Below are 13,943 nucleotides of genomic sequence, written 5' to 3' on the forward strand. Positions count from 1 at the left end.
AATTAGCAATGTTGAGCACCCCCAAAGTTCATTGCAGCACTATTCACAATAGCCAAGACATGGAGGCAACCTAGATGTCCATGGACAGATGAATGGATAAAGAAGATGTGGTATATATATACAATGGAGTATCACTCAGCCAATAAAAAGAATGAAATAATGCCATTTGCATCAGCATTGATGGACCTAGAAATTATCATACCAAGTGACGTAAGCCAGAGAGAGACAAATATGTGATATAGCTTATATGTGGAATCTTTTTTTTTTTAAAAAAAAAGGTACAAATGAACTTATTTACAAAACAGAGATGCACAGACATAGAAAACAAACTTATGGCTACTAAAGGGGAAAGGGGGAGATGGACAAATTAGGAGTTTGGAATTAACATATACACACTACTATATATAAAATAGGTAACCAACAATAGGTATCTACTGTATAGCACAGGGAACTAACTATACTCAATATTTTGTAATAACCTATAATGGAAAAGAATCTAAAAAAGAATCACATTTTTATATATATAACTGAATCACTTTGCTGTACACCTGAAACTAACACAACATTGTAAATCAACTATACTTCAATAATAAAAAAGAAAAAGAATACAGACTTTAGCATCAAACACTGGATTCAAATTTCAATCTTTCTTACTAGTTTATAAGCTCAGTTATCTATTCTATCCCCAAATCTCAGGTCTCTCATTTGTGACACAATGAGAACATTTGTGAAACAGTAGCAATACCAGAGTATTCCAAGAATTAAATGAGGTGATTAATGTAAAGTGATAAGGATGATGACAGGCAAAATGTAAGTAGTAGTAGTTGTTGTTGCTATTTTTTATTTGCTTCCTCCCTTAGCCTGAAAACATGCTTTGGATGAAAAACATTCTTTGACCCTGAATCGTCTTTATTCTACTAATTCTTTCTAATGCAAATGTCTCAGACTTCAGTTCTATCTTCACTTCATCATTTATTTTTATCCTCACACCACTAGCTTCTATTGGTTTCTATTTTGACTTCTCCAAAGAAACTGCTTTCCAAAAGGTCTTCATGATCTCCTACCTGACAAATGCAATGGATGTTTCCAGGCCTTATCTGTCTGGACCTCTCACCTGCATTGAAATCTACAGCAGCTTGTTCCTTCTTGAAACTGTCCTTTCTTGCATCCTCCAACCATGTCTTCCCCTCATTTACTTCTGACCTCTATTCTTTCTGCCTCCTTCATTGGAGTCTCTTTTTCCAGAATTTCATCCCTAACTCTTTCTATACTTTACCTCTGAATGATTTCATTTACTTTCTTGAAAATTATAAACAAATTTTTATTTCCAACCCTGACCTCTCCCTCATGCTTCATTTATTCAACAAGTGTTGATACAAGTGTTACGTAGTCAATGACAAAAACTTAGAAAACATGGAAAATGAAAATTAACAAAATCATCCATATTTCTCCTTCAAAAACTTACTAATATTTCAGTGTCTGTCACTAGCTAAAAAAAACCTAGTTACTTTATCCATAAAAACAGAGATAATTATGATTCTAAACTCATAGGATAGCTAGGCATAAATATACAAAAAGCATCTGAAAGTGCCCACCACACAGTAAGTTCTATATGGATGTTTGCTGCTCTTATTATTACTTTTTTTTCAAATTTTAAAAGTGCACACTCCTATGGACTGAATATTTGTGTCCCACCAAAATTTATATGTTAAAGCCTAATTTCCAATGCAATGGTATTTGAAGGTGGAGCCTTGGAGTTACAGTAAGTAGGTAATGAGAGTAGAGCCCTAATGAATCAGATTAGTGCCCTTACAATATACACTAATATGTATAAAATGGGAAACTAAGGAGAACCTGCTGTATAAAAAAATAAATAAAATAAAAAAGAAGAGACATGAGAAAGATGATATCTTTGCTTACTGCCATGTGAGACAAAGGAAGCAAGCTCTCATCAGACACGGGATCTGTCAGCACATTGATCTTGGACTTCCTAGCCTTCATAGCTGTGAGAAATAAATGTTTGTTCTTGAAGCCACCCAGTCTATGGTAACTTGTTATAGCAGCCTGAATTGACTAAGGCACCCATACTCATAAATAGTTTTGTATAATTTCTTCCCATTCAGCAAAATACATATGAATATATTTTTAATTTATTTTTACAGTAGGTCCTTGTTGGTTATCTGTTTTTAAATATAGCAGTGTGTACATGTCAATCCCAAACTCCCAATCTATCCCTCCCCCCTCATCCTTCCCCCCTGGTAACCATAAATTCATTCTGTAATTCTGTGCATCTGTTTCTGTTTTGTAAATAAGTTCATTTGTATCATTTTTTTTACATTCCGCATACAAGTGATATCATATGATATTTGTGTCTCTCTGTCTGACTTACTTCACGTAGTAAGATAAAATATATAAAATACATGTGAATATTTTTAATGTAAATAAATATTTTAATGTAAATAAATATCCTTTGTTATACAGCAGATGTGATCAATAGTTTTTTTCAGCTGCTTAATGAATTATGTTTACAGTTGCCTCAAACTTCCATTAATTTATTCAGGGTTGTATATAATTCCCAGAATGCCAACTGAAACTCAACATTTCCATGTCTCATTTCCTGAAATAATGTTGGAATGCAAATGAAAGTAATGTTTTTACAGTGATGTTTTGAATCTCTCTGTAAGACAAACAAAAACAAACCAATCCCAAACTTTAAAATGTTCCTCTTAGTTTGTTAAAAAACCCTCCTGTGGCCCAATTCTGAGCAGATAACTATTTAACAGGGCATTAAGACACTGAAGTTGACAGCTGAATGTGCTGTTTAATAGTCTATCATAGAGATTTTTTAGAAAGCAATCCCTAGTTGTCAGGCATTTAGTTTGTTTTCAAGTTCTCACTAGAGAATTTGCAATGAACATTCTTTTAGATACATACCTGTGCTCATTTATGATTACCTCCTTAGTTGTAAAATTACCAAAATAAATAACACAAAAATTTGAAAGTGTTTCCTTTCCGACTGTGAATTTGTGTGCTTAAAAGGTTGTCCCATATTTAACTCACATAAGTGGTATATAAGAAAGTTTGCTTCCTCATATGTTTGCTGATAAACATTAACATTCTTTTTCATCCTTGCCAATCCAATGAGCTATAAATAACTCATCTTTTTAAAATTTGTATTTCCCAAAGGTATATTCAGAGAACAAAAATAAATAATTCACTCTTAATGTTTGGTATTGAACTTTGTCCTTTTAAAATTTAAGCATTAAAGATTATGATTTTAATGATTGTTATTTCTTCTGATAAATATTATTTCTCTTTTAACTGACTATGTGAGTCACAAATGTGCAGGAAAAAAAGAAAGTACATGTTTTCCTTCTGTTAAATTTGAATGTGTATTAATTTCGTATTCTGTATGGTAGGTTTTTTCAAAATATTGTCTTTGATTCTGTATTGAATATTTGCCCTGAGGACTTTGGTCTACTGATTGAAAGTTTTAATCCCTCTAATATAATTATGATGCATACACCAAATAGAACATTCAGGGAGAATCTCAGAAGTCCATACTCTTCTCAAGACTGAGGCCTCCACTGAGGATTTCCAGAAGTATAGCATAGCATTCCATCACTTCTCACTAAGTACTGATAACCCCACATCTATATATCAGTGAAATCCCATCAGTTCTACCTTCAAAATATACCCAGAATCCAATTACTTCTCATCATATCCATTTCACTGCCTAGCTCACTGGTTTATTGCAAAGGATTCCTAATTGCTCTCCTAGCTTCTGTCCTTGCCCCTCTAGTCTCTTGTCAATAGCAACTATCAACCGTCTCGAAAACTGTTAGAACATAGCAGATCACAACCCCCTCTGCTCAGAGCCCATCAGGCTGCCCATCTCAGTTGAAGTAAGAGCAGAAGTCATCAGAGGGGCTTAAAGGTACTGTTTAAGCTCCACCAGACACACACCCATTACCTCTCAGACATTTCCTATCTGACCCTAGCTCCCACAGTTCCCGCCACACTACTTTCCCTTCTGTCTCTCAATCATGTCAGCGAGATTCCTGCCTGACACATCTGCACTTAACTCTCTCTTCAGTCTGAAGTGTTCTTTCTGCAGAGGCTCTTCCTAACTGAAGGTACAACCCTTTCTCATTATGCTCTTTGTTCTCATTTGTTTAATTTCCCCCCCACAATTCTTATCATCATATGACATAACATATATATTACTTATTTTGTTTCTTGTCCATCACTCCCATTAGAACGTAGGTCTAGCAGGACAGAGATGTTTGTTTATTGTTTGCTTTGTTCACTGTTGTATTCATAGCATGTGCCTGGCATTAACACTTGAATGACTGAATAAATATCTGAATTTCTGCTATTTTCCTGTAATAATATTATTTTGGATGGATATACCACTAGCCCTAAACATCCCAAGTTTAATTTTAAATGGCTTTTCATTGAATTCTGATATTTAATTAGCTTCAGTTTACATTTATTAAATGTTTTTATATGCTGACATAGACTGTCATATCATAAAGCTCTGCTGACATTTATTAACATTACTGTTCTTGACAACATTTTTACAGGAATATGACTGTATCAACCAGAGAGTTTGTAAACATTATCATCATTTTGAAGTCAAATTTTACCAAGTTCTTCAGTTAAATATTTTATAGACTTCTGACATTTGGTAGAGCTAGTCACTCCTCGCAGCTGTAATGTGCTGTAGCTCAAAACATATCCATGATAGTTTTCCTTGACATAACTGCATTTACAAAGTACTCTGCACTGGTAAACTTTTGACAATATTTATGGAATAGAGTTGACTCTTGCATGTGGCTGTGCCCTTGTAAGATTCACTTGGGTGTTAAATTTAGCAAAATAATGAAGACTTGGACCAAATACACAGAAAATATTATCCAGCACTCATATTCAGAAAGCAAACCAAAAGCCTAGTAGTTCTAAGTTTGTATGCGGTAACCCTGTGGTCTGTAAGAATCTTAGCCTCCTAAAAATGTATTTTCAAATGCATGCTAGGCAAAACCAATAAATGAGAACTAATGAATGTACTTAGGATTGCTGTGACTGCCTGTTGTCCTTGATGACCTTGTACTCCCAGTTACAGCATCTTATTCAGATTCTCGCGAAAACAAAATGAACATCTTTATTTTGTTTTGCCACCCTCCGTTAAGTCACTAAAATGTAGCCATTTCATGATCATAAAGGAATGTACAAAAGCGAACATTTTATTGTGAAAATGAACTTTCTCGCATACTAATAGCTTTAACTTTATGTTCAATTTAAAGTGTTTTTATCACTTAAATAATTGCTTACAAATAGGAATCAGAAATAATATGTAAGATGGCTTTAGGAAGTTAGAATGACTAAATATTTTTGTTTACTTATAATTTGAATCTTATTGTCTGGTAAAAATATTTAAGCAAAGATTTTAAAAGGTAAGTTTAGTGCAACGTTTTCTAAATCTTTGTTGCTCCATAAAATCCTTCTGCAGGAGCCCTTTTAACAATGTTTTCATTGCATATCCCTGTGACGAGCTTTTCTTCTCTCCATGCAACTCAGATATTTTTGCTTTTATAGCACCTAGATTGTTTATTCCTCCCCTGATGTTCCTCAGTTTTGTTTTCCTGTCCTGGTGTTTTGATATCTTTTTAATAACAGCCTCCATACCTTTTGCCTTTTTTAACTTGTAGTCGTTTCTAATATTCGTATATGTTCTATAAAAATAGCGAGGCTTTTCCAAGGACAGTGATAGTCGTTAATTCTGCATATATCGCAGTGGAATGTGTCATCCCCAAGCAAAATATAAGCTCACACTGTGCATAAAGGCAGTGTTTGTTTGCTTCAGCCAGGAGCACAGTTTATGGGGAAAAAATTTTTAAACAGGTCACTAAGAAATATTCTCATTCTCTCGTTAATGTCTTTGAGCCACATATGTGAGTAGAATCGTAAGGAATTTCCAGTGACTCATGCCTAGTTTTGGCCATCCCCTCATTCTGTGAAGTCGTGCATATTGAAACCTCTAAACAGCCCTTAGTAAAGCCTTGACAGTAGAGCTTGTTGCTTGCACCTATCAAAAATGTCAGATGCTTTTTTCCAAACTCTATCACTAGCAAACAATATTGAATACTTACTAAATATGGGAATTAGCTACAAAATCTGCAAGTTGCAGTGTTGTAAATCAACTAAGCAATTAGCGTGAGATATTTTTAAGTGACTGAATACAAATTCAGGATTATCAAGTTATTATCTAATAACCTAATAATCCAACAAGTGATGTGAATAAATCCTTGCTAATATGAAAATTATCAACCACTGAAACACTCTTCTGTAAGCAGGTCTATGGATCCTCATGCTAATGCACTTAGATTGATAAACTACAGGCATTCTGTGAAAGCTTCATTTATTCCAGTTGCTGAGGATTGTGTTTAGAGAATCTGTCATCCAAATGATCAGCAAATCGAAGTCTGCAATTTGTTTTCATTTAATAGGCGGACAGGTTTTCACCAGTTTAGATTCAGTCCTATTAATACCCTTTGAAACTAATTGCTGGGAAATGAATTTTAAAGGCAGGATTTTATAATTTCTCTTTTTCTTCTTCCTGTCCCTATAATAGAAGACAGAAAGCCACCTGTACACACTTTTAAAATATATGTTAAATAGGCACAGGCCATAATCTCCTGTCTGTATGGTTGCAAAGGACCCTTAGTCCTCACTCTGCCACAATCCATTCTACACTCTTCTCTCAAAATTACTTTCTGATTATGCTATTTCCCTTACACAAAACTCCAGTTCCCTGCCAAATAAGACAGTAACCTTAATATGCTTTCAACACCCTCCATTATCTACTCCCACTTAACAAAATTTTCTTTATTTTTGTTGATATTGCAATATAACACCCATACAGAAAAAAGTTTAAACCATTAATTGATTAAAAGTAAAGTAATATCCAAGTAACCACTGCCCAGAACAAAAACACCAGAATATCGTCATTACCGCAAGAGCCGTCTTTGCTTGTGTATCTTTCTGATCATACCCTCTCCAGCATCCCAGGGCCAACCACCCAGAGCTGATTACTTCCTTGATTTTCTTTATAGTGTCTCCACTATGTACCCTTAAATACATAGTTATTTTACCTGTTCTTGAATGTTACAAAAATGGAACCAAACTGTTTTCTTGGAGTATTGCTTTTTTCACTCAACATGATTCTTGTAAACGTTCATTTGTATTACTGTGTATCACTCTGCTTTCTTCAATTTTAAGCTGTTTAATATTCCATTACATCAATATACCACAATATATTTACTTTTCCATGTTGACAGACATTTGGATTTTTAGATTATTTCCAGATTTGGGCTATTACAGACAATGCTGCTATAAATGTTCTTGGGCATATATTTTGGTGCCCAAGATTCTCTAGTGTTCACACCCAAGGAGTGAAATTGCTAGGACATAGCTATCCATATCTTCATACTAGATAAATGTGTATGTAATTCTCAAAACCAGGCAAAATTAACTGCATATAAGGATTTTCAATCTCTACTAGATATGTAAAATGTTTTTCAAAGTGGTTGTACAAATTTAAACATCCAGCAAAGGTCATGAGAGCTCCTATTTCCTCATATCCTTCGCAGTATTTGTATTATCATACTACATTTCTTTTTGCTTCTCATCTCTTACCCCTTCTTTTTGGATTTTCTATTTGTTTATTCCTTTGTACCCTGGATATTAGTTCTGACCTATAACAGTTCACTAATTCTCTCTTCATCTGTTTCTAATCTGCTGATAAACTTAGATAGTTGTTAACTTTGGTCATTGTCTTTTCTAATTCTTAAATTTCTGTTTAGTTCTTTTCAAATTCTACAATGATACTTCCTTTAGTTTCCAATTTTCTGCCAAAAAAGTTTTCCCCTTATTTCCTTAAAAATAGTAAACATAATTTTTATAATATGCATCTGAAAATTTTAGTAATTGAGTCCTTGAAAGATCTGTTTCTGTTACATATTACTTCTGCTGGTTCTATATATGAAATATAACTTCCTGTTACATGATACTTTGACTTTTGCTGTGGACATTGTATTCAACCAATCGTTTGAAGGGATAATGTAAGACCTAAAATGAAAATACTTCCTAGAGGATTGTGGGTTTTTTATTTTTCCTTCCTGTCAGGAATCTGGAGTCTATCAGTCTCACACCACCTTCAACTGCATATGAAACAAATTATGGCATTTTAGATTTTAATCCATACATTGAAAATTTTGAGGTCCAAAAATATAATATTGAAGTAAGTTGAGTTATGACGATGCCTCCTCTCTGTAACTTACTGTGTGACTTTGAGTTGAAACTTTTGTTTCTAGTTTTTCTTATCTGTTAAAATAGTACATGGCTTGTAACCCCCAAAATGGTGATTTTCCTTTTTTTACAGTTTCCTTTCTATTTCTCTTATATTCTGTTTGTACCAGTTATGCTGCAGGTTGCTTGAATTTTGCTTTATGTTTTTTGAGTACATAGATTTTCCAATACTAGGTTATGATTATTTTGAAAGTGGTGTCCATGACTTTTTACCATATCTCTCACTATATTGAGTGTAGTAATTTGATGCAGTAACTGCTTAATGCATGTTAAATGGATAAGTCAATGAATGAATAAATTTTGGAAATAGGTGCATTGATAAAAGTGATTAAACCAAGCTCAGTATTGCCGTAGAGAAGGAACAAGTATCTTTTCTATTATAGGTCCCAGAGCTTCAGTCTAATTTCTGTTGTTATGTTTACCTGTCCAATATATTGTTTTATTGTCCTCATAAAACACAAGTGGTCTGAGGTAGGATTTATGCATAGTGATCCAAATGGGTAATAGAGCTTAAAAACAAACCTTAAAAACATTAGTCTAGAAGAGAAGTGATAAGATGTAATAAAAGTTTAGTTAGGATGTACAATTTAAAAAGCATGTTCATCAATAATTCATCAACAGTCTTTAAAACAACCTTTAGTATAACCATTTTTATTCTGTAACTCTAATCATTTGTAGCTGATGTTGCTAGAAGCAGATTTTGACAACAAACTTTTGAAAGGGATCCATTTGCCTAGGGATTTACTTATAAAGTTGGAATTAAAAAGTCATTTCTAGGGGGAAATTCAGCATATTAAGCAAATATAATCTAACATATTAAACAATTGTTCTAAAGATAATCAAAATGAAAAAGAATCACTATTTCATATGAAAGCATACATTTGGATATTATTTTTGCCACATAGAGCAGTTAGCTCTGCATTATAATTAATTAGTCTTCTTAATTTTTTAAGTGTCACCTTAAAGAGTGGTTTTGCATATCCTGGTGATTAAATTGCTGCTGTACCTAAGAGATTTGTTAGATTTTAAAGACCATGGATAAATAAAGAATACATATGGTCCAAAATTATTGGTAGAGGAACCAGTCAAATAATAAGATTTTTCATGAAGCATCTTTCCATTGGTTTGTCAGTGGATAGATGTTCAAAATATAGAAATGAATGAAATGTGTGTAAGGAAATAATTACATGCTCTCTGTTGCCAGCATGTACAACATGATATAAACAATCAATGCCCAATTAATTCTAGAATTTCTTGATCTTATTTACATGCTCTCTGAATATGATCTTTATTTTGGAATTTTTTTAACCCATTCTGAATCTAATAACTTCATGACCCACTTCAGAGTATTTGTGCAATGCATAGTCATTAGCTAGGTCTGTATTTTGTCCAGACAACCAAATGGACAGAAGCAAATTTTGCCATATCAGCGGGAAGTTTATATTTGGAATCAAGAAGATGTTCTGTATTTTATATATTGTATTAAAGGATTTGTTGAATTTTTACTTTTCACTCATTTGATATCATTTAGATTAAAGTCAGTATTAGAAATTTTCATTCATTCTCAAAACCTCTCATCTATTGATATATCAATCTGTCATTATTCATTAGCATCAAATACTGCTAAAACAGGAAAAAAAATCAGGAGCTTAACAACAAGAAATTGAAATTTTAAATTTTTCTTATATTCTAGAACCTGAGAGAGTCAGTCAGTCTTCTATAGCATTTCAAGTGCCAAGGACATAGACTTCTTCTGTCTTATTTCTCTATTATGTGTGATCTAAGATAGTTACCAGAGCTTCCAGCCAATACGTGTTCATAAGTAGAAAGGACAGAAGAACAGTTGCACAAAGCACCCTGCCTACATCACATTTGTCAGAATTGGTCACATGGTTTCATCTTGCCTGAAGGGAGACTGTGGATTGTCTTTATTCTCAGTAGTGCTAAAATGAAAATAGATACATATAATTAATGACAAAGAGGAGAACACGACTGGGGAAGAAACAGCAGTCACATCCTTCATCTAACTATTTATTTACTGATTTATTTTACTATAAAATAAGATATAAATGGTTAAACAAGACCAATTTTTTAAAAAAATAATACCAGTAGCTTAGAAAACTAAGATTTTTTAAAAATTACAAATAACACAATATCAACATAGTTATAGATGAGCATCATAATCTGGGTATCCAAAGTGAAATGGGATAGCTAAATAATTATTTACATTTTCATTATTTTAAAAAAGGCATTACTGAAGCAAAATGAAGCTCTCTTGGCTCTGAACAATTTAAAAATTTATCTCATGGGAAAACTGAATGTTATGGTGGACAATATTCCTATAATAGACGTAGTGATTTTATAAGGCGCTTACTTAGTGTCTTTGAGTAAGAGCTAAAAGCAAAGTATTATTTTACCACTCAATGAAGGCTGTTTTGTGAGTCCCTAAGGAAAAATGATCCAAAGCTAAAATCCTTGGGAATTCTGGCTTAGACCCAGGATAGATTTTAACCTGCCCACAGGACTGGGTGTATATACATACTATGGATGTAAATATTACTGTTGTTGAAAGATTCCTGAACAAGTTTAGGAAATTAAGAAATAGATTATCTAATTTTCTGTAGTCTGTCAGCATGTGTCAAACCAATTTACCGCTCTTAACACCAGGTGTTCTAAAAAGTGAAAGGGCACTGTTTGTTAACTGTAAGAGGACAACAATGCAAAAAGATGAAAGAGGTGGAAATTGAAACCAATTTGCTGAATTTACTAAATTATACAAATTACCCAAAAAGTAAGTGAATTTCTCATAACAGTAGTAAAGAAATTACTTTTGCAATGAAATGTGTGTTTATATCCAAGTTTCAAAATTATTTAGCAAATAACTCCCAGTAAATGTGATGTTATAAATTTTAGCTAAATTATATGTTCTTAGAAGTTTTTGATCTTTTAAAAAAATTCTATGTAGTTTATATCTGTTAAAATATTATTTTACATATTTTGACATAAATAAACAATAACTGCCTGAGGAGAGAAACAAATTCATGGTCTCCTAAATATGATTTTATTATTGATGAATCTTAGGTTGGTCCTGAGACGGCAAGAAACATGAATTCACGGTTCCTGAAGTTTTATAATCACTTTCATCTAATTTTTGATATGGTAATAATAAAATGAGAGCTGATAAGAAACTGTGGGTGATTAAACATTGTTTGATAAAGAGATGCATTAATAACACATAAGTTATATTTCTAAGTTATTCTCACACAGTGTAAAACCAATTTTTAGACTGTTTGTAAGCAAAACTCTTTGAAGAATTAATATCGATTGACATCAAGGATTTCTCTTATTTCCATGTAGGAAGAACCTTTTGTAATGGTCTCTGAAAATGTCCTGGGTAAGCCAAAGAAATACCAAGGCTTCTCCATTGATGTTTTGGATGCCTTATCTAACTACCTGGGTTTTAACTATGAAATTTATGTTGCACCGGATCACAAGTATGGAAGCCCACAAGAAGATGGGACATGGAATGGCTTGGTGGGAGAACTAGTGTTTAAGGTAAGCATTTATTTGTTTGCTTGTTTGTTTGTTTATCACATATCTAAAGGTTGACTATAACCCTTGGAAGCTAATTTCATGTAAAATAAGTGTAAGGCAAAGCATTAGGTGGCGGTGTTGAATCAAATCTCACCAATACTATTTCATGAACTTTGTGGAAACAAAAACTGATGACAATATAAAGCTAAATTTTATGATATTTCCTATAATAGAAAACTATTTCTCTATTACTTTATCTCCACTTCTATCAGTCGTTGCTTCATTTTTTGGAAGCTCTATTATTAGGAGCATACACATTTTTAATCATCATGTCTTCCTGATGAGTTGTTGAATAGTCATGTTTAGGTCTATAATTTACTATTTGATTTCTGTGTATCTCATTTTTTCCCTCTGTTCCTTCTTTTCTTGCCTTCCTTTGGGTTAATTGAATTTTTTTAGTGTTTGATTTTATTTCCCTCTTAGCTTTTTAGCTGTATTTCTCTGTAGTTTTGTTTGTCTATGGTTAGTCTAGAGATAGTAATGTGCATTCTTAACATCACATTCTGTGTAGATTAATATCATACCCCATCGCATTAAAAAAAGTAATAAACATACAGCAATATAATTCCATTTATATGTACTATATCCTTTGTGTTATTATGGTCATGTATTTATATTTATGAACTCCAAAGTAAAATGTCATAGTTTTTGATTGAAACAACCAGTTGACTTTCAAAGATATAAAGAGGGGGGGAAAAGACAGCTTCTGATATTTAACTATTTATCTATTTACTATTTCTGTATTTTTTTATTCCTTTCTACATATCTGAGCTTCTGGCTGGTATCATTTAGTTCAGCCTGCAGAACTTCCTTTACAGTGTCTTGAAGTCCAGTCCTACAAGTGGCATATACTCTCAACTTTAATTTATCTTAAAATTTCTTTGTTTATCCTCAGTTTTAATATTATTAGCAAATAACAAACTCTGAGTTGACAGGTTATTTTTCCTAGATACTTTTTGTCTTAGTGTTTTCAAGTGACACTGCTGATTCTGATTTATGTTTGACAAGAGCACTGCGAGTCTCAGAACACAGTCACTTATAATCAAAATATATTTTTCCTCATACTTTTTTATTATCTAAGAAGAAAATTATAGATGAAATATTATTATTCCTAAAATCAAGGCTGGTGATTTTAAAGCAAGAGCAACTTTTATTTCAAAAATAAAATTATTATTCAACAGTTTTTCATACAACAATAAATGTTTTTATTATTTCACAGTATAATTGATACATAACATTATATTAGTTTCAGGCGTACAACTTAATGATTTGATATACGTATATATTGCAAAATGATTGCCACAGTAAGTCTAGTTAAACATTCATTACCATACATAAAGTTTTTTTTAATGTTCATGACTTTAAATATGCCATTCTATTGTCTTTCGCCAAATATTGTTTCTGATGAGAAGTTAGCCATCATTTGTACTTTTGCTCCTTTTTTATAGTGTAGGGGTGGCCGTTTTTTAATTCTCTTTTCATTTTTGATGTTCAGCTATGATTTTCTTTGTATTTATCTCTGTTAGGGGTTCACTGAGCTTCTGGGATATGTTTCACTAAGTTTAATAAATCTTGACAATTATTTATACAAATATTTTTTTCCACCCTCTTCTCTTTCTCCTCTGTACTTGAGGCTCAGAAAACATTCAAGTTAGACCTTATTAATGTTGTCGTCTTGTTTATTTCATCATAATATTTTACTCTCTGATCTTTAGATTGGATAATTTATCGTGATCTATTTTCAGGTTATTGATTCTTTCTTTGCCATCTCCAATTTCTGTTAAGTTCATTCGGTAACTTTTTTATTCTAGGTAGCTAGAATCATTCTTACGCATGTATTGGTTAGGAGTCAACCAAGGATTTGAGGGAAGTTTATACATAGATTTTGGGGCTTATTTCTCTGTGGCTCCCTCCTTTATGTGAGTCCTCTTTTGATATCTGCACAGTCTGGCTGCCTCAAACACCATCCTCTGATGCAT

General features: G+C 32.7%; 1 protein-coding gene across 3 annotated transcripts in view; it reads left to right on the forward strand.

The window, feature by feature from the left end:
• Positions 1-13,943, forward strand: part of GRID2 (glutamate ionotropic receptor delta type subunit 2) — a 1,386,623-nt gene that overhangs the window by 1,030,616 nt on the left and 342,064 nt on the right. For all 3 annotated transcript variants that reach the window (XM_004276975.4, XM_049709175.1, XM_049709174.1), the window contains one exon: positions 11,728-11,925. In XM_004276975.4, coding sequence (XP_004277023.1) covers positions 11,728-11,925 — 198 coding nt within the window. The remainder of the gene's footprint in view (positions 1-11,727; positions 11,926-13,943) is intronic.

Source organism: Orcinus orca, chromosome 4 (assembly GCF_937001465.1).
Source record: "Orcinus orca chromosome 4, mOrcOrc1.1, whole genome shotgun sequence".
NCBI lineage: Eukaryota > Metazoa > Chordata > Mammalia > Artiodactyla > Delphinidae > Orcinus > Orcinus orca.